The sequence below is a fragment of the Ixodes scapularis genome, unplaced genomic scaffold (genome assembly GCF_016920785.2).
Source record: "Ixodes scapularis isolate PalLabHiFi unplaced genomic scaffold, ASM1692078v2 PGA_scaffold1__304_contigs__length_218370807, whole genome shotgun sequence".
Classification (NCBI taxonomy): Eukaryota; Metazoa; Arthropoda; class Arachnida; order Ixodida; family Ixodidae; genus Ixodes; species Ixodes scapularis.
The window spans coordinates 51,691,780-51,715,216 of record NW_024609846.1 but is presented as its reverse complement, the minus strand read 5'-3'; the positions used below and the strand labels follow the sequence as shown (position 1 = coordinate 51,715,216).

The 23,437-nt window shown below is 46.7% G+C and overlaps 1 protein-coding gene and 1 non-coding gene across 2 annotated transcripts in view; both read left to right on the top strand.

Annotated features, from left to right (window-relative positions):
• The window catches only part of LOC8038593 (pre-mRNA-processing-splicing factor 8), an 83,546-nt gene extending 69,017 nt beyond the window's left edge, over positions 1–14,529 (top strand). Inside the window, exons 37-41 of the mRNA XM_040215801.2 lie at positions 501–692; positions 1,829–2,018; positions 8,889–9,169; positions 13,096–13,298; positions 14,161–14,529. Coding sequence (XP_040071735.1) covers positions 501–692; positions 1,829–2,018; positions 8,889–9,169; positions 13,096–13,298; positions 14,161–14,315 — 1,021 coding nt within the window. The 3' untranslated portion in view covers positions 14,316–14,529. The remainder of the gene's footprint in view (positions 1–500; positions 693–1,828; positions 2,019–8,888; positions 9,170–13,095; positions 13,299–14,160) is intronic.
• A 7,820-nt stretch (positions 14,530–22,349) lies between these two features.
• LOC115320188 lies at positions 22,350–22,469 on the top strand. Its single transcript, XR_003918606.3, has one exon. It is a non-coding gene; the product is annotated as a U5 spliceosomal RNA (small nuclear RNA).
• The last annotated feature ends 968 nt before the right edge of the window (positions 22,470–23,437 follow it).

Genomic DNA, 23,437 nt, shown 5'->3' with positions numbered 1-23,437 from the left:
TGTGGCACGCGATGCCCACTGCACTCGCCCTATGGATAAAAAAAATAATAATAGCCAATAAGAATTTGTTGTAGCACTGTCTATGCTAAGAGCTCATGCTGAGAGACAAGCTTTCACGCGCTCCGGAACAAAAAAGAAACAAGCGTTCGAAACTAAATGGTTAGATGTCCATTTTCTTCAGAACGCTTTTGTTCACAGACCGCACAGTGCATGAATGAGACGCCAGTAGCCAATGACTTCACCATGACGTATCACGGCTATGGCTGCGACTCTACTGTGAAAAGGAAGTTGCACCGTTCACTTTTTTCAAATTGAGGCATTTGCTCAATCACATGGGGGAGGTCCACTTCTCCCTGTGTGCATTGATACATGATACACCTCAGTAACAACCATCATTTTCTTCCTTTGGATTTGTCCTTCAAAGTTCAGCTAACAGTAATTGCCACTAGATGAGTGCAGTTGTTGCGAAAACGCTCACGGCGGTTGTGTGCTTTTTGCAGCGTCAATGTGGCGTCCCTGACGCAATCCGAGATCCGGGACATCATCCTGGGCATGGAGATCTCTGCCCCGTCGGCCCAGCGGCAGCAGATTGCCGAGATTGAGAAGCAGACCAAGGAGCAGTCCCAGCTGACCGCCACCACCACCCGCACCGTCAACAAGCACGGCGACGAGATCATCACCTCCACCACCAGGTTTTGTATCCTTTCCCTCTTTGTTTCTTTTACAGTGGTTGCTGTTAAGGGATCTTCCAACCACTGGAAATGGCATCCGTTTTAGTTGTTGATGATGTTGTAGTTGGCGATATAGGGCATCTATTGTCGATGTTGTAAAATCCTTGAAAAAAATTGCCCGCTGCCCTCGCGGGAATCGAACCTGGGTCCGCTGCGTGCGGAGTGGAGACGTTGCCACTGAGCTACACTACAACAATAATGATCCGCTCTATACTTTGAGTTTTTGTAGTACCTGATGCCCACTGCACGCACTCTCTAGAGAAGAAAAAGACGATTACAAAATGCTGTCGTAGCACTGTCAGTGCCAAAAGCTCATGCCGGGAGACACATTCACGCACTCTGGAACAAAAAGGAAACAAAGGCATTAGAAACAAAGCGGTCGGATGTCTATTTCGTTCCAAATGCTTTGGTGCACGCAGCACCAGTGCGTGAACACGACCCTGATGTCCAACTATTCCACCGTGACATGTCACAATTATCGCCGTGACTGTACTGTGGATTAACGCAGGACTGCTCAATTTTTCTCTACACAAATACCTCACAAATTTAGGGTGATTGATGCGTACAAATTTGCCAGGAAGCTACATTTTGGACGCATGTGTTTACTTCTCCTATTGTGCCAATGTGCCTACACGTTTGGGTCTAACCTTTTGTCACATTTTCTTTGGTTCTTCATTTATGGCATCTAGTGTCCATCACAGTGCTCCAGCCTGTCACCTGAAGAAATATAACTATTTTTATATGCTAGAACAAGTTTGTGCATGCAAATATTTACCCTGCTGAATTTGTTGTTCATTACATGGTTTATTCTTCAATATTGCTGGTTTAGCCCTTAAAAAGTTGGAGTAGTTTCCTGCTGTGCGGTGCTTGTTTCAAGGTTAAGTGTGTAACAAAAGGAAACATGCATTAAATTTAGTCACAGGCATCTCCACTTATCTGGTCATCTGTCGGTGAGAACAACCCTAAAATGGCATTTGTTACGTTTGCTCTGCACAACTTGGCGGAAATGATAGTTTGCCTCCTTTGTACGGCCCCAGAATCGTGAAACTCGCTTAGGAGACTGCTGCACTTGAATAATCGTGGTGTTTCCTCTGCAGCAACTACGAGACGCAGTCGTTTGCCTCCAAGACAGAGTGGCGCGTGCGTGCCATCTCGGCCACCAACCTGCACCTCCGCACCAACCACATCTATGTGTCGTCGGACGACATCAAGGAGGCTGGGTACACCTACATCCTCCCCAAGAACATCCTCAAGAAGTTCATCATCATCTCCGACCTCAGGACTCAGGTGCGCCGCTTTTGAAGCATTATTTGTGGTCACACCGTTACAGGAAGAAGGAATGAAAGTAGACACCTGACTGGGGTGTCTTTTTTTTTTTTTTTCTAATTTTTGTGTTGCTTGTACATGGTACATTGTATTTTTAACTTTCGCAAGTTCTGCCTATCTAGAAATTTTCAGTTACCGGAGTTCTGATTTTATGGAGTACCTATTGCATATGGACTAGTGTATTTACAAGAAACTTGTAGTCTTACTTTGTGGGTTCTCAAACGGGGTTTCTCAGGATACCCTCGGGGGTTCCCGAAGCTCTGAAATCCCCTTCACAGTCCCTGTTTCTAAGTAAAGTGTTTTTCCAGTTTAATGCACTATTTTAACAGAACATTGCTGTCCATTGGTTTATAATTACGACTTAAGCACCCTCTAACATGTGAACGCTATTTTAGCTTGTATGAGGTATTCTTTGATGCATAACTATACGCTCCATGCGGGAACTATGGGGGGTGCTTTGAAAATGCGCGTAGCGCCGCTAGCGGAGGAGCTGGCGTTCGACAGTGAGGCATGCTCAGCAGCCTGCGGCGCAGGCGCCTTTTCACGTGCGAAGCTGAGGCGGCGGAAGTGCGCACGGACAAAACTTTTGCTTTTTAAGCCGATAAGTTGGGGGTGACGTTCCATGAATGCTGGGAGAGACTTAAGAACGGCATTTAGCTGTTCTCCGCTTCTTATATATTGAGTTTGAGTCATTATTAGGGGTGATTTCTGTAGTTGCGGTCGAAAAAGGGGTTTGAGCAATTTTCCAAACAGCAAGACGGCCGCCACCATAATTGCTCTCAGTGTGAAATTTGTTTCGCTCGTCGCTGTAAACGTAGGACTGCTGGGACGATGATATTTGGAGGCGAGTGAGATGTTCACTAAGTTTGTGCACTAAGTGGGCCAAGTTTTATTAAGGGGGGACATGGCCTCGGAATTCAAAATTTTCAGAAAAAAACGTTTTTTTCAAAAATGATATGTTTATGCTTATTAACTTCCAAAGAATGGTTTCAGGAACTTTCATTTATCAACATGCAGGATTTATCTCAGAATAAATTATTTTCAACATGTCGGCAGCCCTCCGAGTCAGCAGGGAGCAAGTTTTTTGTGTTTATTATTTAGCGCTGCTTCATACTCATTTAACCTAGCCAGAACATTTCACCTTCAATGAAAGTGCCATTTACTGTAGATTTAGCCCGTAGAAGCTTTCAACGTTTACAAGTATCAATGGCCAGGAGGACCCAATACATCGAAACAGAAAACATTCTGAAAATTTGGTATGAGCAATTTTATTGGTTTAGACCTGAAACAGGGTTTACGATTGGTCCTTTCCGGTGACGTGATGTTGTGTCGTCTTCAGTAATGCCCCTTTACAGTATCTCCCATTTTAGATCCTATTCCTGCTTTGCTGCTCTTTCTCAGTGTGATTTGCCTCTTAGTTCTTGCCAGTTTATCTGTCAGGGAATGCCTGCTACAAAAGTTAGCGAGCCTACAAACAACACAAACTGTTAGCTATTGCCAGGGGAACAGGGAAGTCTCAAAGAGGAAGGTTCTAACAATGCGCCTGGTGAATTTTGCCTACCTCGGACCCACAGAAAAGAAAGAAACCTAAAGTTGAATCTTTAAATGCATTTTTCTCAGTTTCACTTTTTGGCAGGAAATGTGGTGTGAGGAAATGTATCATTGGACATTTTGAAAGTGTAAAGATTTCATTCAGTGCTGTCCTGAACTGAAATTTCCTGAGGAACAAGTTAAGGTACTCATAATCAGAAAGAGCTAAATTCTTCATGACCAAAACTGAATATTTTAAAACTCAGAAATTTGTTAGAATCGTTTGTTCTTTTTGGGTGTTATTGTTTTTCTCTAGAATTGCATTTTATACAATTAATTTTTGCCTTAACTTGCACTATGGGTATTTTACTTCACATTAAACCAAACATTTTGTGGATTTTAATTATTTTTTTTCTTAAATACATTTCCTAATACAGTTGAACCTCGATGTAACGAAGTCGGTAAAATTCGCAATTTACTTCGGTACATTGAAATTTCGCTAAATCGAAATTTGGCTTTAGCATGCAAAAAAAAAAATTCCGAAACATTTTACGGGTATGAAAACTCACCGAAAATGACATTTATTTAGGGGCAAAGTAGTCCGCGAGTTTTGCTTGCGCCTTGTCCGACAGTAGCAGCGGCGTCATACGGCGTTCGAGCGCCCATAGCGCTTGCACGGCATCTTGCTGCCCATGCGACGCCGTGTACCTCCTCAGTACGTCCGTTGCGTCGAGCACTTCCCGAGTGCTCGTGATCTCGGCAGTTTCTTCAGGATGGCGTCCAAAACGTTTGCTTTCACATCCAAAGAAAGAACTTTACGTTTCCCTAAGGCAGCAAGCACGTGAGTGAACCGCCCGGTTGAAAAATAAAGTTGCTTAGGCGGTGCCAATGTTTCCAACCTACACAGCACTCTTGACCGCACAGTTTACTTGTACCCTTGCGCCCACAGTGTGCTTGCGCCTTTGCTTTACATCACGCTCGCAAGACGATAATCGGTCTTCTCTGTCTTCTCCTAGATGGCACTGCCCGCGCGGTCGCGCCATCACGTCGCTCCCCCGCTGAAGTTGGCTCCCGCGCTACCCGCGGTACAGTGAACTATGATGATCAGTGAATGTCAGTGGTGATGCTGCTATGCCGTGTTAACTTTTTGCTCGGCATTTTCTGGCCAGCCCCGCGGAATCCGCTTTGCCCCACGCCTCGCCGGCGCTACCGGCGCCGCATCCTCGGGCAGCCTAGGAACGTTGGAAGGCCTGTCCCCGTGAAGTAACCTAGCAAGCGCTCGCGTTTGCGCATAATTTTTTTATTTAACCTCAATTTTTTTGCGAAGTTGTTTTTTAGAGTATTTATTTATTGCCTTCTATGGCAATGGCGCTTCGTTATATTGAAATAGCAGCAAAATAGACTTCGTTATATAGAGACTAAAAATACATGGAGTCTATGGGCAAGAAATTATGAAAAATAAAATACTTCGTTAAATCGAGGATTTCGTTACATTGAAGTTCGTTATATCGGGGTTCGACTCTAAAGTAACTTTTTTCTGGAGCTTGTTAAGCATAGTATGTTGTAGAGTTGGCCGATAAGACTGAAACTTTACATGTCATCACTCCTAATGGGGTTCAATTCACCCTGAAAGTTTGAATCAATTTGAGACATTGGTTCAAAAGTTGACCCTCCCAGGCCATGTCCCCCTTAAGACAGCATTGTGTGAAAGTTAAGGTGGTTAAGGTTCTAACGAATAAAGGAATCGGGCTGTCAGGAATATCCAATATTGGATCCAAAATGTTGTGTTATAACCGGGCTGTGCGAAGTGCAGATTTGGACACAGGTTCTTGGACTGGACCGTAACTTGACACAACAGTTAGAGAACCAAAAATAGGTGGCATAGGGAAACCAGGTGCAAATTTGGTTTGGGCGACATAATTGAACGGGAAACGGTTTTGACCGTGAAAGGGCTGTGAAGAGAATACCACTTTCTCGTGGGAGATGGGGACTTTACAAGTAGGAAGGGACTAGTGCACTGTACTTACAATTCAAACAACTTAAGGGGGGACACGGCTCCTTGAAACAAACAAATGACAAAAAAATCACATTTTTGAAATTATGTTTTTTAATATCTACAGGTATCTTCGCATCTTTTAAGTATTATCGCAAAATACGCCCTATTTATTTTGGGATATTGATTTGAAGTATCTAAACGGAGATGCTTCCTCCGAAAAAAGCAAAAAAAAAGGGTACAATTTGAATGCCGGTAGCTCGAGAACAACGCGATAGAAGGGGGACATCTTGGTCTCATTTGAAAGCTCCGCTCCCGCTCTTTCTTCTCCTGCCTTTCACGATGCTACACGGCGATTGGCCGCCGAGAGCGAAGCACAAATAAAAAACTAAATCTTGCCACGCGTTTGGCTGTTTCGGATCATGTGTGCAAATGGTGCTTTCTCATTGGCCGTTAGGGTTACGAAGCGTCTGCTCGTTGTTTCCGATCCGCCATCTTGTTTGATTCTCGTGCGCATCTCTGATCATGCCGATCACAACAACTCCACAGAAAAAGTTTCGCGCGGCTCACAAGTTCGGAAAAAAACTAAAAAAGGGCCCGAGGAAGCTAATCCATGGCGCAGTTCAACTTCCCGCGAGCCTGAACGTCGACGACGAGGTGCGGGAGCCCGAACACGAAGATGTCGCATCTACGGCGCCGTCGACATCCGTGACTTCAAGCGAGCGAGTGCGGCTCGACACAGTGATGCTCCGCGCTTCCGAGATTGACGAGAAAGAAAAAAAAAAGCCGAGGAAAAACTCTAAAGAACTTTCGTCGACGTCCGCTCTGACGTGGAAAGCTGCCCTGATGGCCGGCGTCTTGGGCGCCGATCAAGAAGCTCCCGAGAGTACAGAGAGTTTCATCGTCATAAGCCTCGACGTCGTGAACTCGCTTCTTCAACTCGCGAAGTGTAAAGCTTGTTGCGGCGATGTCAAACTCATAAAATGCGATCGCGAGTATGGACTTGCAGTAAAACTCAAGCTATGTTGCAAGATCTGTGGGGATGTTGCATCCGAGTGGAGTTCGCCGCGGGTAGCAGTAAAAATCTGTCTGCGAACGTTTTTTTGCTGTTTTCTCGAAACGAACTTTTTGCGCAGTTTGCTATTTTGCGGAAGCCGTATCTCAGCCTGTACACAACCGATCTTCCTAATTCTTTTTTTCTTTGGTAGGTGTATAAGTGGGGTATCCAATAAGGAGTCTACAGTAAAACCTCGTTATAACAAAATGGGATATAACAAACAAATGGATATAACAAAGCAATCATAATTCCCCTTGCTTGAATAGTTGGAAGAAATGGACATTGGCTATAACAAACTAATGGTTATAACAAAGTAATTACGACCGCTCCTTCAACTTCTTTATAACGAGGTTTTACTGTAATTGCATCAACCTAGGCATCAGTATTTTTTGTTAGCACCTCCAATATAGATTGTAAAACTTGATTTATAAACTGATAATTTAGAAATGCCGTAAAAATGTTATAAATAACCATGGAGCCTTCATTTATACCTTATTGGATTCTGTAGACCTTTTAGTTTACAGAGAAATATTTCTTTTTGAGTTTTTTCTTTATAATTTTTTTGGAATCTCGCTTATAAAATATTAAAATAAAATAGCTTATTTTATCAAAACTAACCAAGCTATTTTAAAACAAAGTACATATTTGTCATCAGAATGGGAAAATGATTATGCTCTACAAATTTCATTTGGATTGGACCATAAATAAAAAAAAAAGCTCAAGAAGCAGTGTTTCCCCTTAACAAAAGGTGGCTTCAAAGCCGAGAAAACCAAGTTGGCCGGCCAACACACGGTTTGGCCGTCAAAGGCTTTTGCGGTCACCTGTTGTGTCGTAATCTGGTTGTGCGAGGTGCTGATTTTCAGCACACAGGTACTTGGACAACCGGAACTTGACAAAACATGTATTATACCTAAAAGAGGTGGCATAGTTTAACCAGGTGAAAATATTTTTGGGCGGCGTAACTAAATGGGAACCGATTTTGACCATGACACTCATCATGGCCGGGAGGTGCACACTTTACAGGTAGGAAGGGACCAATGGACGGTACTTTCAGTTTGTACAACTTTGCGATAGGTGGCTCTAAAGCTGAGAAAAAAAATTGCTGTCTACAAAACTCTGGGTGTCAGCGTTTCCACATCCAAAAGGAGGCCGATCAAAAAAGAAAGCACACCACATAAACTTCCATATTCAAACATCGATTGTCCATTGATTCCAAGTTTTATTGTAGTTTTCCTTAGATTCATATTTGCCACTTTTTGTACCGTCCGAATCTTTCTTCATGAAGTACAGGCTGCGTGCCATACTGGTCCGGAAATATCATCGACACGTACGATGGGGACGAAACTTCCTTGGAGGGCATTCCTTCAACGAAATTTGCACTGCATACCCACGAGTGTGGGATGGCATTTCAGTTCGAGCTGAGATATGTAGGCGTTACTGGTACGAAAACAAATACAGAGCACAAAGCGGCAGTATAGAATATGTCAGCCATGCCGACACAGTGGCAGACATGATCGGGAGACCAAATTTCTCGCGTCGTACGGCACGGGTCCATCGTTGTCGTTGTCCCACAAAACATCGGCAAGGTGAAAAACTGTGAAACTTTGTCCCCACGAGATACGACGCATAACTATTGGAGCACTAAACGACGCAGCAGTTCATCTTGTCAACCCAGCGGAACCGCACTGCTCCGACTTCAATGCGTACCAATGTACGCGGCGTGGTTTCGTTTTGCTGGGGCTCTCACTGCCTACCTTTGGTAACGGCCGCGCGGCGGCGCCCCGGTCACGTCGCACGGAGTGTATATACAATGCCAAACACTTCTTAACATGTGCATTGTTTTCGAGGTCTACACATGGCTTAGCACACGACGTTAGTTGGCCCTTCTTTCTGGTGGCCAGAAGTGCCTCATTAATGCGGCGTAGCCTACACTCTCCCGTGCCCTTTCCCCCTGGTCCGCACCCCTTTCTGGTGGTCAAAAATGTTTCGTTAACGCATCCGAAGCTACCCTCTGACGCGCCCTTTCCCCCTTTATGTCCATCAAGCGACGTCAGTGCAAGCTACGTATAGGCTTCTGCACTACTTTTTTGCTTCATTGCCTCAAAGGACTAGTGGGAGGGGGGGGCTGGGGCGTTGGCGTTGCTCAGCCATCAGTTGAGAAAGTTGGAGAAACCCCCGGTCCAGCTTTTTCTTTCGTTTCGAGGGAAGCGAGGTTAACGGTGCCCTCTCCCCCCTTCTGAAACGAGCGCAGATAGCGGGCTACCTGTACGGGGCCAGCCCCGTGGACAACCCCCAGGTGAAGGAGATCCGCTGCATCGTGGTGGGACCCCAATGTGGCACCCACCAAGGGGTGCAGCTGCCCCAAGGCCTGCCCCAGCATGAGCACCTACGGGAGCTCGAACCCCTGGGCTGGATCCACACCCAGCCGAACGAGCTGCCCCAGCTGTCCCCACAGGACGTGAGCGCCCATGCCCGCATCATGGCCGACAACCCCTCCTGGGACGGCGAGAAGACTGTTATCATCACCTGCAGGTCGGTTCCCCTTTTAATTTCCGGCATGGTATACCTCAAGGAAAAAGTATAAAGGACATATTTTTCCTTCAATATACAAAGCGTGACACTGTCAGCACGAACAAGCAATTGTGAATTTTTCTGTTCTCTTTTTTTTTTTTTTTTTTCCTTTTTAGAATTAAAGAGTTGTTGTCAAAATGACTAGTGTGCTAGACAGTCCTCTTTTGGGACACTAGCCTATGCCATAAAAGTTTTTGCCCTCCAATTTGTTTTAGATGTAAAATGCAAAAAAGCACCGATGTCCGATTCGTGCTAGCAGTGTCGTGTGGTGTACCTCTTCCGTCTTGTCAGTGTTGTTTTCGTATAGTACAGTATGATGAGTAACCAACTAGCCCAACAAGCTTTCTTGATGCCATCTATGAATTCCAGATCTTATTTAGTCTTCCTCTATTGCCTTGTTTAAGGGGGGATACGGCCACGAAATTCCATTTTTTTCCGAAAAAATGCATTTTCAAAAAATATTATATTTGGGTTCACTATGTTCTGAAGCATAGTTTCAGAAAGTTTTATTTATAAATGCGCAGTATTTATTTCGCAAAAAATTATTTTCGGCAAGCTCGCGGCCGCGCGCGGCGACCCGCCGAGCAAGCAGACGGCGAAGTTCGGCCTTTTCAAATTAGGCCTACTCCGCGCTCGTTCGACGCAGCCGAGATATCTTACCCTCGTTGGAAGCGCCGTTTCTTCTAGTTTCTGCCCATAGAAGCTTGCTACGTTTGAGGCTATCTGTGTCCCGGGAGAACCCCGTACATACAAGCAGAAAAAACGTGGGAACTATGATACCAGCAATCCCATTGGTTGTGACCCGAAACAGGGCTCACGATTGGCCGCCTGCGCGCGCTATCGGCAGCTTCTTTCGCTTCTGATCGTATCGCCAGTATCGCTTCTGATCGTATCGCTAGTTTGCCGCTGTTTAGATTCGTTTTCCCTCTTTGTTCCCGGTAGTTTTTCTGCCGAGAAATGCCTGCTTCCAAAGTTAGCACTCGCAGTAGCTTTGGCCGGCGTTCTCAACGGCGGAAACAAAGGGCTGGCGGAGACGGGGACCCGTCTCCGCCGGCACCATCGTCGCCGTCTCCGCCACCGTCGTCATGATCTCCAAGCTCAACTGGTGCTTGGCGGACATCGGAGCCTACAGCTTCATCTCCGAATCGGATGTGCTCACCACGTTCGAGAGGAAGCTCAGCCTGCGCGATTTCGACGCGGGGATTACGGACGACCCGGGGCTGACAGACGCTCCCGTTGAAAAGCCCCTGAACGGCTCCTCAATGTGTCCGCCATGCAGACTCTTGTTGCGATTTTACTCTGCCTCAAGTGCCACGGAAAACTACTGAGCTTGCAAGAAGTTGACATCAACCTTTAGTTTGTTGTTAGCTGCTCGACTTGCGGAGACATCGTCGCGACACCGCACTCACCATCAATCGGCAAGTTTCGAGAGAACGAACTCGCGGTACGTCTAGGCGTTGTTGGAAGAGACTGTGGCATCAGTTTCACAAAGCTCACGAATCTCTTCGGGGGCCTCAACGCACTGCCCTCCTCATGCTCATGTAGTTGAAGGTGCCACCAATGACTCGGGTGAATTTCAAGTTTCTGGCATCGTCCGAAAATAAAAAAAAAAAACAAGTTGAAACTTCAAACGCATTTTTCTCAGTTTCACTTTTTGGCAGGAATTCTTGTTTTAGGAAAGCTATCTTTTGACATTCTGAATACAGAGGGACATCATTCAAGGTTTTCTGGGACTGAAATTTTCTGGGGAACAAGATAGACTACTTCACAGTTCAAAAAATCTACTCCTTCATGAAAAAAAAAAATTTTTTTTTTAAACAAATTTTACTTTTTTTTTTTAAATTTTGGGATGTTCTTATTTTTGTTATAATTGAATATTTTGCAATTTATTTTTTATCTAGGTTGCACTGTGGGTATTGTTCTTCACATTAAAGCAAAAAGTTTGCCACCAGCTAATTTTATTTTTCTACGATAGACTTCCTAATGAAGTGTCTTTTTTCTGAAGTGCGAGAACCGTAGCATGCTGTAAAGTTGACCAATAATGCTAAAACTTTGCAGATTATCCTTCCTCATAGTGCTGAAATAACCCTCAAAATTTGAACCAAATTGGATGAAGGGTTCAAAAGTTGACCCTCCCAGGCCATATCCCCCCTTAAAAAAAAACTAAATTTCAAATTCTTTTGAAAAATTTTTTTTTTTTCAAATGTGAGCTCTTGGGTTTTAGAAACTAATTATACACCCTTACACTAAATTTGATAACCATACACCAAATAGTTGTGTTGGTATAAAATATTTTCAACACATTTTGATGCAGTAACAAAACAGAGAAGTTCAATGTTCTAATGCATTTTTCTCGGTTCCACTTTTTGCTGCATATTTCATATGAAGGAATCTTTTGTTTGGAGGTAAAAGTATTCTGATACCAAAAATGAGATGTTTCTAAACTGAAATTTACTGAGGAATTGGGCTATCTACTATATTTTGTTTTGAATTGAAGTCCTCATTGAGAAAAAACTGTTTTCAAAAAATTGTCATAGGACAGACATGCAAGTAATGAATCTTCCTGAAATATTTTACATTTGAGTTATAAAAACTAGATAGCCCAAAGTTTGACATCCCCCACTCTATATTCAGACATTCAAAATGGTGCTTCATAGCTTCATTTGCATATCATAGATTTCTTAACAAAGAGTGATGCATCTTCTTATGCAGGTATGTAAAACTGCCCTAGAGAGCTGAAAGTTTGCACAAAACACTTACATCTTATGTTAAATGTCCCCTGCAAATTTCATTTCGATCACTTGAGTAGTTCAGAAGTTAAATCTCTAGCCAGTAACTCAGTTTTTAGGCCTTGTTTACACCCCCCATTTTCAGTCCTTTGAAATAACCCCTGTGACAGTGTGTAATATTCTTACGTCATGCATTGGGAAACTGAGGTTAGACTGAGAATGTTTGGGTGTCGCTTGACCAAGTACCAACGACCAGGGGAAATACTGGGCATTCTGATTGAGCACAAAGCCTCTGGAGGCGACAGGGTTTCACACTGGACGCTACACCGAGGAATGGCACTAGCGAACATGGCGATACGCTGGAGAGTGGGGGGCCCTTTGTATTTGGGGGAGAAGTGTAGTGTCTTATGTTTTTGCATCCTTTCACACTAAAGCTTCATGCACAGCAGATTTTTGCCACGGAAGCTGACAGCATCTTTTGTGGCATTCTGCTAATTGTTCTGGAGGGTTGCCCTCCCAAATAGCTAATGGTTGCTCAAGCCTGAACAATCTTCCTTTGGCACATATTGCACCCCACTCGATGCAAATCTTGTCTTGTGCCTAGATGTGTCTAGAAGTTTGTTCGTTTATAGGCAGGTATGTCTTCCCTTCATTTCTTCCAAGTTGAAACAAAGCATGTCCTATGTCTGAACCTCCTTAAGCACCCCCTTTTTGTTGGGGAAGCTCTAGGGCAGGGGTGGCCAAGCTTCGGCTCGCGAGTCGCATGCGGTTCTTCGCGTGTCAAAGTGCAGCTCGTGGCTCCCTCCCCTACCCCCCTCCCCTTCCCTCACCTCCCTCCCGGTCACACGGGCACTTCTCCAAAAGAATTGCACGCACGCGTTTTAAATCGAAAGACAGGTTGCGGTTTGGTAGTCTTGTGCTACTGCTATCTTATGTGCAGTTGGACTGCTTTTGACTCTGATAGATTGAAAGTAGTTTCAATTATTGCTGTGGACAAAAGTTTGACCCCCCCCCCCCCCCCCCCCCTGCAGCTCTTGGAAGTTTCGTGGTTTTGTCTGCGTCTCTCAGGCTGGCTCAGCCTAACCACCCCTGCTCTAGGGCTATCGCCTAATCTCTGTGCCCCCTTTACAAGCCTCCCCTCTTCTATGCCCTGTGCAGTTTCACGCCAGGCTCATGCTCTCTGACGGCTTACAAGCTCACCCCGAGCGGCTACGAGTGGGGCCGCCAGAACACGGACCGTGGCAACAACCCCAAGGGGTACCTGCCCTCGCACTACGAGCGCGTCCAGATGCTGCTCTCGGACCGCTTCCTGGGATTCTTCATGGTGCCTGCCCAGGGGCCCTGGAACTACAACTTCATGGGTGGGTCTTCTGCCAGGCCCCATTGGGGGGTTGTAGCACTGGCTGAATAGGTTCTTGTTGCCATTAGCACTCAAATCGTTCTAGCTTTACTCAGACGTGGCAGTAATGAACAGGAAAAAGTGGTGCGCACTTGTTCGTGCTAAATGTGTCTCACTGTATAAAGGGTAGTGAAGACACTTTTTATTAACCATGTTGTTTTTGTTGTAGCAGTTCTTTCAAAAAGAAGTAGCCGTCATGTAAAGAAGAAATGAAGGGGGCTTCTTAGAGAGTGAAATGAGTGGTTAGTTCTTTCTAGGGGAAGGTATTATTACATACAGCGAAGAAACAAATCCTGTATTATACTTTTGCTCGTATGGGCCACGTCCAAATCCCTCAAAGGTGTTGAAGGGAAATTAAGGTTGTTCTCGAACGAGACGGTCACTCGAAACATTTCAAGTATTTCTAATTGTTCGAAAATGCGTGATCTGGAGGTACCCAAAGAGTTGTTCGTTTTTTGTCCTTGTAGCAGAGGCAACAGGTGTTGAGGATTAAGTTTCATTGCACTGATTCAGTATCACAAGGAAAGGGATGAATACAGTAAAATAATTTTAGTGAACAATTGTGTTTACTAAAAGTAAAACATAATTTACAATAAGCAAAAGATCAGATGTGAACGTTGTGGCAAAGCCTTAGTCATGGAGCATCGAGCAATTTGACAATGGCCTTCTAGGTCAGTTGGATGTGCAGGCTGACCTTAGTTAATTTCTCACGTTTTGTAAGGCTATGAGTCCAGCTGTGTAGCAATTCAGGGGAGGAATCGCTAATTTTACAGCCCCTTTCTTCATCTGCCTTACTTTTTTTTTTTTCTTTTTTTTTTTTTAAGGTGTGCGTCACGACCCGAACATGAAGTATGAGCTGCAGTTAGCCAATCCCAAGGAGTTCTACCACGAGATCCATCGTCCGTCGCACTTCCTCAACTTCAGCAGCCTGGAGGAGCCAGACTTCATCGGCATGGACCGAGAGGACCTCTACGCTTAAGCTCGTGCGACGTCGAGTTCGTCACATACATCATCTTTTGCTTTCTGTATCATACTTGGTTTCTGGGGTCCCTTGCTGAGGATCTTTAAATGTCTTGAAAGAAACCTTGCCCATCTTTGTCATTTGCTGTTGATAAGCACATTCGTTCACCACCGATGTGAATTCTTTCTGCAAAACATGGTGTCGAAAACTGAATAAACTGTTTTTAAAACAACTCTTATTCGTTTTGTGGTTCAGATTGATTTTTAGTTGTTGGGTTGATCCGAGAGTGATAGGGCTTCTAACGCTGTCGTGCTTTGTGGGCATTTAGTATGTTTAAATTTATTTTCTGCCTCTGTATGCATATCTTGCTTCAGGTTTGGGAGACTGAGTGGTGCCAAAATGTTCCACGTAAGCCCCCCCCCCAAGGCATTGTGTTGCTGCAGAAATGTCTACTGAAAAGGAAAAGAAAGCGTTCCTTATGAGCTTGATTGATGTTAAATTTATACCTTTTAATTCGAGACATGCAATTCAGAGGAACTCCAGTCTAATGCAAGTTGCTTGTCCACTCTTGGTGTCTTCTCAGAAGTGTAATGGTGTTACAATGAAAAAATAGTACAGACCAGGTGAGCTGGTGCAGGTTGAACATGATGGTAAACCTGACGGAGTAGGAAAACGGGAAGTGCAAAGGAAAGCGGGGAAAAGAACAGGCAGCGTCTAAAACTCTGGTGCGAGAACCCCAGCATATGCATTGGGTATGCACGGAAAATTTGCACTGTTAAAGGTGCAAAATTGTTTTACACTATATACAGTGCTAATCACACTTGTCTATAACGCGCGAGCGTGCGGCTTTCTCCGGGGAGCGCTAGACTGGTGGCATTCGCGGAAACTAAGCTAGTCACGTGGCGCAACATGGAACGGCCCGCTCGAGGGGTGTCCTGCCCACTCTATCAGCTTGATAAGCGATAAAATTAAAGTGCTATATGATATATTTTTGTTTCCTGATACGCTTTGTCATGCTTTAGTTTGTTTATTGTTCAAGCAATGATGTTTGTAAAAAGCGTGCAAGCAGCCTTCCGCGTTCACCGCCAGCTGATAGAGTGGGCAGGACTAGGGGTGTCGCGAACTTTTGTCGAACCAGATTTTTTGGTCGAACTTCCGGTGTTCGACTGAGTCGAACCGGTTCGACGAACCTTCGAACTTTTCACCAAATTCGACCGGTTCGACTTTATGGACAGTGTGGCCAGACCTTAATACAAGTATGTCTAGGTTTGGAGAATTTTTTTTTATGCAAGGGGTTATTTTATTTTGTGAACAACTGCAATTAAAAGAAACTAATTCTAATTACTGAAGAAGTTAATAACTTAATTTTTAGTACTGTATTGACTGAAATAGCCAATCAGCGCTGCACTTAATTCATCTCTTAGCCATTACCATCCAATCCGAAGCCAACTGGCCAGCCTGTCGCGCATGCGCACACGAGTCGAACCTCAATACAAGGTTCGTCGAACTTTCTACTAAAAGTTCAAAAAAGTCGAACCTGGTCGAACTCGAACCGCGACCGGTTCGCGACACCTTTTGGCAGGACACCCTTCGAGCGGGCCGTTCCATGTTGCGCCACGTGACTAGCTTAGTTTCCGCGAATGACACCAGTCTAGCGCTCCCCGGAGAAAGCCGCACGCTCGCGCGTTATAGACAAGTGTGATTAGCACTGTACCATATTTCCCAGGCAGGGACGGCGCCAAGGGGATGCGAGGGGTGGCGGGCGCCTCCCCTAAAATTTCTTCTGCCACCCCAAGATGAAGCAGCTTTGTACACAAATAATTGCCTACGACGTCGGCTTGAAGACCCAGTGCAACGAGTGTCCAGACTTTAGAGCCGTTCATGCGTTTTATTTTTTTTTTACTATTAACTTCCAGCCACTGGAAGTCGTACCGCGGGTAGGGTGCCTTCATGTCTCCCTAACCGCGGGCGAGTAAGCTGTCAAGCGCTTTAGAAAAAGCAGCTTCCCTTTGTGACGCCTGCTGGCCTTTCTCCGTATTCCGCTCTGTGGTGCTTATCTTCAGCGGAGACCGGAGACGTGAACGAAGGGGAGCTTAGCTAAAGTCGAGGTTATGGGGAATTCCGCACTGTCTGAGAAAGGGAAGCAAAACCTGGTTGTGAGGCTCAGCACAGGGGGCAGAGGTCCCTGCTGTGATACCCCCCCCCCCCCCCCCCCCCCCCGTCTTCCTCCTCGTGTCTCCGCATTTCCCTTTTCAATGAGCACACCGCATAAGCTATCTTGCATAAGCCCGTGGGCGACAGCACCTCAAAGCAACCGCCCCTCCCCCCCCCCCTCCCTCCAATTTGGTTCGCCTCCCCACTGCCCCCCCATTATGAAGATCCTGGCGCCGTCCCTAATTTTGGTTGAAAATTTATTCTTGCATAGGCTGCACATAAAGTCTAATTTGCGCGAAAAAAAAAATTATAATGCACAGCACGCCTTAAAGGGGCCATGAAACGAATTTTGGGTTGGGATGAATGATTTTAAATTGGGACTTCACTAATCGCATATCGTTTAGTTGGCCAAAAGAAAGAGGCTAGAAAGTCAAAAGCCAGCTTTTCGGTACGAACATTTGAAAATACAGCGGACTATTTTGTACCTTCTTGCCTTCGAAAGCTCTGCGCCTTTTCACTATGATGCATCCGCGGTTCCAAAAGCGCGTCACCGGCGCCAAACTGACGTCAGCAGAGCCCAGCTCACGCATTGGACACGAGAACTGCGTCACCCGGACGTATGCGCTCGTCAACAATCAATCCGTCGAGGAATATTTGGATTCGCGTTCGTGGCCAATGAGTGCCCTGACGGAACTTATTGTCACTGGGGAATGACAAGTTCTATGGTGTGCATAAAAAGCACGGTGGAAGCTAGGAGTCATCGCACCGGTGCCGAAGGAATGTCACGACCACGTGATTTCACAATTCGCGTTTGAGTTGACGATTAAAGCTAAGGAGGAAGTAGAAAAATTGTTTCATGGCCCCTTTAACAAATGACTGCTTTATTAGCTCACGAAAGAAGCCTGTATAAAAATCGCCATTAACCTGCTCTGCCATCCACAAAACCCGTCGCGTCTTGTCATAATGAACGAGCTAGAAAAGCTCTGTTACGTCACGGCGCGGTAGTGGCGCGTCGGTCGCACTTCCGGTCTGGGGCTGTGGGCAAAAGTCCCTATGCGAGACGTGTATTCCTGCGTTGTTTTGAAAGGAACCTGACAAAAACATGCCTTCTCGTCAAAACGCCGCGACTGGGGCTGTGCTAAAAGAGTCGGGAAAGGTTTGAAGGCCAGTTTTCATGTGCTCGGTTCGTCCGAGAAGGTGGATATGTGCCGTGAAAAGGGAAAAAAAGACGCCGTCGACCACGATTGCTTGGGCGGGAAGCACTTTGGATTGAATTCACGGATACTTCTGGTCATCAAATGTATTTGTTTTGTTCTAACATCGACGGCGGAAAACCGCGAGGTTGTACGGACCACCTGCGGACTACGTTCAGTGCGTCTTCAAGTTCAAACGGCCGCTTGGCTGTTTCAACTGCCGTCTGCTCTTTCAAACGTTTCTGCTTGTCGTCTGCTCTTTTAGACGACACCGGCCCGTAGACCAAACGTGGGCCCGGTACTTGCGATAAGAAGTAAGTGCAGGCCTCAAAAGACTCAAATTTGAAGGTTGGTAAGCAGGCTCGATGTAAACAGTAGATACAAGGATGCATTGATAATTGTTACCAGTGGCCATCACCGACTTGTTATGCCTGATTCACTTGGTCCGATTCTGCTTGAGATTTTCAGCATCGACGTCGACCATCTCAGCTACGGTTCACGCTTTTGCAGCCCGACCGACGTCCGGACTGAAAATTGTGAGCCAAATCTCATCATGCGACTCAGGCTTTAGCGTACATTCTGCGGCGTCCACGCGGAATGAATCGCCGCATGTCACATTATTCACGCGAAGTTTTGCGATGTAACGAGCCTCGGTAATTTCGCTGACGCCACTGAAGTAGTCAGACCTTGCCAGGAAGACGTAGAATCAACAATGCGAACGCGAAAAAGGGCAGGGGGACTCACACTGACGCCGACAACATCGCATTTCAATGCGGAGGGCAAGTTCGTCTGCTTCTTGCGCAGGGGGTAGCGGTGACGTCAGAACGCCGAGCCCTGATTGGCTGATCGCGACCCCCTATCTGAGCGTCGTCTGCTCCTTTGCAACGTCGTCTGCCCGCAACGTCGTCTGCGTCTGTCTTACCTTTCCTGCGACTTTCGGAAGTGCAGAGGCTAGATTCACGAAACGATCTTACGCCAAAAATGTCCGTAAGACAAAACTTAAGAACAAATTCGTATTCACGAAACAAAATTTTCGTAAGTTTTGCGCAGGTTACGACGAAATCCTACGACAGATCCGAAGCCGTCTTACGCACTTCTTACGATCAAATCAGCATGGCCGACAGCGTCGCGGTCGCGACGACCCACGGACGTTTATTTTTCTACGTGCGCTTCTCACGCGTCCCGACTTCAAGCAGCAAGAAAAAAGTAAAAAGTACTTGAAACAGACCACGACGAACAAGAACGCTGGATCCACAAACACACGGGAAAAGCTCCACCGGCCACGATTCCACCGAACGCGACCAAGCGAGTTCAGCAGGTAGGCCTAGCAGGCACTCCGCGACTCGGCGACCGTCTGCCCACGACCGGCTGGCGTGCTGAATGGAATATGCCCGCGCGACCCTTGTGAACCCTTCCCGTATTATACTTTGATTGCTGACCTCAATTTTGGATTAAAAGGTCAATTTCGTCCTCTTGTTATCTCCTTGTTTCCCGAGGCAACGGTGACTCTCGCCGGTGAAAAAACGGTGAATCTCCGACAGACGCAGGAAAGGTAAAGCAGCCGTCGCTTTGACTAGCAGACGCGAAGCAGACGACGTTAACTGCGCCAACCCGCCGACGCCTTTAAAGAGTGAGGGGTCTCGCCGCACACTAAAGGAGGGAAAAAGTATTTGGGAGGGAACTTGCGGACACTAACCACCCTCACCTCTCGGTTCTTAGCAAACAAACCTCGGCGCCTCGGGACAGCTCGCCAGTGAATCCTTTGGCTTCCCTCCTTGATGCGTGTCTGCTAATTGTTAGACAAAAACAACGAACCGCTCGAGTTATTTCGTCTGCCCTCTCTGAAAGGCGAAGTGGAGCTCGCTCGACTTCCGAAAGTCGCAGGAAAGCTAAGACAGACGCAGACGACGTTGCGAGCAGACGACGTTGCAAAGGAGCAGACGACGCTCAGATAGGGGGTCGCGATCAGCCAATCAGGGCTCGGCGCTCTGACGTCACCGCTACTTCCTTTCTCATGCGCAGAAAACGAAAATGAGCCCACTTGCGAGGCGTATGGTTTGTTTATGGGCGACGGCGAGCTTCTCGCCCACACCCCCATTGCGCATGCGCGGCACCGGTGGCGTCCGCTAGGGGCGCTCCGGTTTGTTTGTAAATAGGGTACCTACATGTCTGTCTGTCCGAGGGTGAAGACATCCATTGTTGCCCTGAATGTGTCAGCGCGTGACGCTCTCGCGCACTCGGTGCGTGACTTGGGCGGTAAAATAGAGTCTATGCAGTAGCCAAAGCTACGCGCTCGAGCTGAGTGACACGAGATTCCGCGCGCTTCAAAATGCATAAAGAAACGATTGGGCGGAAAAATGGCTGAGATGTCACCACTCAAGCAAAAGCGCGCGTGTGTATGAAGGCACTCTATTTGTAAACATGAGTTGGTGTATAGACCTTTCCAAGAAAAAGCTCCTGGCCGGTTACATTTTCAATGCTCGTGCGTATGGCGCGTACCTTGCTCGCTTTTGCGAAGCGACGAACGTGGGCGTGCTGAGCTAAGGAGATCGCACGCTGGACTGTTATATTCTCATCGGTGTTGTCTCTTTTACGGTGATGTCCTCTGCTGTGTAAAGTATCCAAGCATCTGACGAAGCAAAGACAATCCCAAATGCTGGAAAAGTGAAGAAAACGCTTGCATAGCCGGTTGTCCAGATGTGCGAAAATTACGTTTATGAAGTGCTGTTTGGCTCGAGGCAAGAGGGATTTGAAGGATGGCGTCCATAAGGCTCCGAGTCTCGGACACCTTTAAAAGCCGCCGTTATTCACTTCTGAAAAAAAGTTGATCAGATAATCGACTTCGCAACGATACGATGCATGGCCAAGGCCACCGGAAAGGAGAGGAGGTATCGTCATCGGGGCGAAAAAACGATCTGCTAAAACTCCCTTGCGCGACACGTGGCACGAACATGATTATCGGCGCCTTTTGTCGCGTTTTACTCTTTGAGAGGGTATTTTTGAGTCGCTCAGCTTTACTGCTTAGATTAGTGCCCCAAATGAGCACTTCCTATCGCACTAGTGGTTTCGATGTCAGCATTTAGAAAGAAAAACCGGCTGTTTTGTGCGCGCTAACAATGTTGCGCAGTGTTCCTGACTCGGGCAACCACACGTGCGTGTCGCGGACTGGGCGGATCGCGTAAGTAGAAACGGGCTTGGACAGGTTGTAAGCTCGGGTACTCCTTCAATACAAGTGCGCACGCAATGGTAGTAACAAGTTTTCTCACTACGCTCGAGCAAAGCCGCCTGTGGCTCGAGCCTCGACTACAGCCAAAACCACGGATCGCCAATCAAGAAGTCGCAAACTACAACCACGAGCCGGTTAGAGATCACGTGGTATATTCAAAGACGTCTAGACATTTGTCTGCGTGTGTGTGTGTGTGGGGGGGGGGGGGGGGGGAGTTTACTGTTACTGTTGTTTACATTTTTGACATGTCAGGTAAAGCGAGGAAAGAGGGGGTAGCAGTGAAAAGTAAATAAAAAATGTGTCTTTTTATCGTGATTGGCCTTTGGTCGCCATTCCCCTTGCGTTCACTCTGAAGGCACTGTGGTGAGCATATCTTTTAAGGGGATACTGAACCGAAATTTTGAGCTTACAAAACAAGGTTGGACGGATAGGCGGGAGGGACACTGCAAAACCCAAAAACATCACTCATACAGCGATATCTCTAACGAATCGCCGTATTTTTGGAAAAGAAATCCGCGATTGAGCACGGCCGACGAGGCCGACAAGACAAGTTACGTCAGATTCTCATTCCCTCTCCTCGCTACGTCCCGTCGAGCTGGTGAACCGAAGCGAGGAGGAGAGAAGCGAGTTTGCTTCCCCTCATTCTCAAATTCTCTCGGAGGACAATGACGTCAAAGACCTGGCTTCATCGCGCCCTCCTTTTCCAAAAGTACGGCCATCCGTTTGAGATATCGATGTATGAGCGATGTTTTGGAGTTCGTGGCGTCCCTCAACGCTTCTGCGGCCTTAATTTGCGAAGTCCAAATTTCGGTTCAGTATCCCTTTCAGGCCCGTTCACACACTTGCGACTAGCGAAGGTTTTGCGGTATTTTCAATGTCAAATGTGCGTATACTTCTAGGAAATAGTCATTTATTACATTCACAGATGTTTTTCAAGCCATGAAATGAAAGATGATGCACGAAAGAAATTGGAAATATACGGGACCGCCAAATGTTCCACTGCAGTAAAGTGGAGATTCGGGCCAGTTGTTTCATTGCAAGCAAAAAGCGCCGAAAAAATTCAGGGACAAAGACGAAGGGAAACAGGACAAGGCGCACTCTCAACTGAAGTTTATTGATCCCCTGTTTACCCTATCTACTCAGCCCGCGTTTCAAAAATTCAAACTCGTTTGTTGATAAGGATAGCGACGTGTCGCACTGATAAGCACGTTCCACTGCTACCCGATAGATGGCGCCAGCGTGTTCTCTCGCAGAGTTTTTAGGAAGTTTCAAGGCACTCGATTCTAAGAAGTTGCAAGTGTGGGAACGGGGGCTTTACGTTAACTAAAATAGCACAAAAGAGATTCAGCTAGACTTTCCTTATTATTCTAAAAATGGTCGGTTAAAATCATTTTATAATATTTCCAAGCTAATACTTCGACTTTTGTAAGCTACTCACCGCGGAAAACGGGTATCACATCCTGAGTTGGTGGTTTCTTTTCGCTCAGGCCTCTCCTCAGAATCACGACCTAATCTTTCGCCTTTTACTAAAGATTACCGTGGGGAGGGGCATTTCAATGAGCTTAGGCCAATTTTTGAAAGGCCACTACCGTTTGGTAGAGGCCTAATATCGAAATACAAAGCTAGAACGCGATCCTTTACATGACGTGAATCGCTTTCGGAAGCGGACACGCGGACACGTCGTCCACACAAGTCACCGCCATATCCAATCCACGAACCAGGTTCGACAGAATACGAAGTTGTTTGATATCACCACGTGCCTTGGCAAAGAATGAACGCTAATGAACGCTAATCGAGCCAATGAGCGGTCATTGAAGTACAGGGAAGGGGCAGTTGGAAAAAAGAAGGAGGAACTCCTAAAGCGCGAGACACATGCGCGAAAAATCCATCCGATCCGACGTCCGATCCGGCAGTGCGACTGCCTGATCCGAAAAATTTGGTCGTTTCAGGCGTCGGATCGGCGATCCGACGTGCGTCCAACGCGCCAGATAGTTTCGCACGGCGGACGGATTGTCGGATGCGTCCAGCCAATGACAGCACAGCTGGCGCGAACGTCATGATGACGTACTGGGTCTGGCGGGACGAACAAGAAAACGGGACGGGCGACGGGAAGCCGGACTTGTGGATCCCGCTGACCCTTTCGAAATAGATGGCCCCGGCAGAGAATGCACGCGCTAACGAGAATGAGCTTCGAACTTCGCTCGTGTGAGCTAAACCGTCAATCTGGGACCAGAGATCTGTGAACGCGGACCTCCGCTGCGGTGCTTGGATCCCCTGGGCGGAGCCGAACGGATCGTCGTGTCGCATGCAAGTTCGGAAGCGTGTGTCTCAAACTGTCGCGTGCGGCGATTTGGAGCGGCGTTCGGACTGTCGGATCGGACGTCGGATCGGACGATTCTGTCGTCCATGTGTCTCGCGCTTAATGGTACGTTTACACGTGCGGATCCGCTAGCGAATCCGCCCAGCTTTTGCCGCTGGGGCGAAACGCTGGGCGGAAAACGCGGCGGCGAGCCGTTTTGGTCCAGGACCTATTTCTGCCACCGAACGAGGCGTTTCGCTGACCGGAT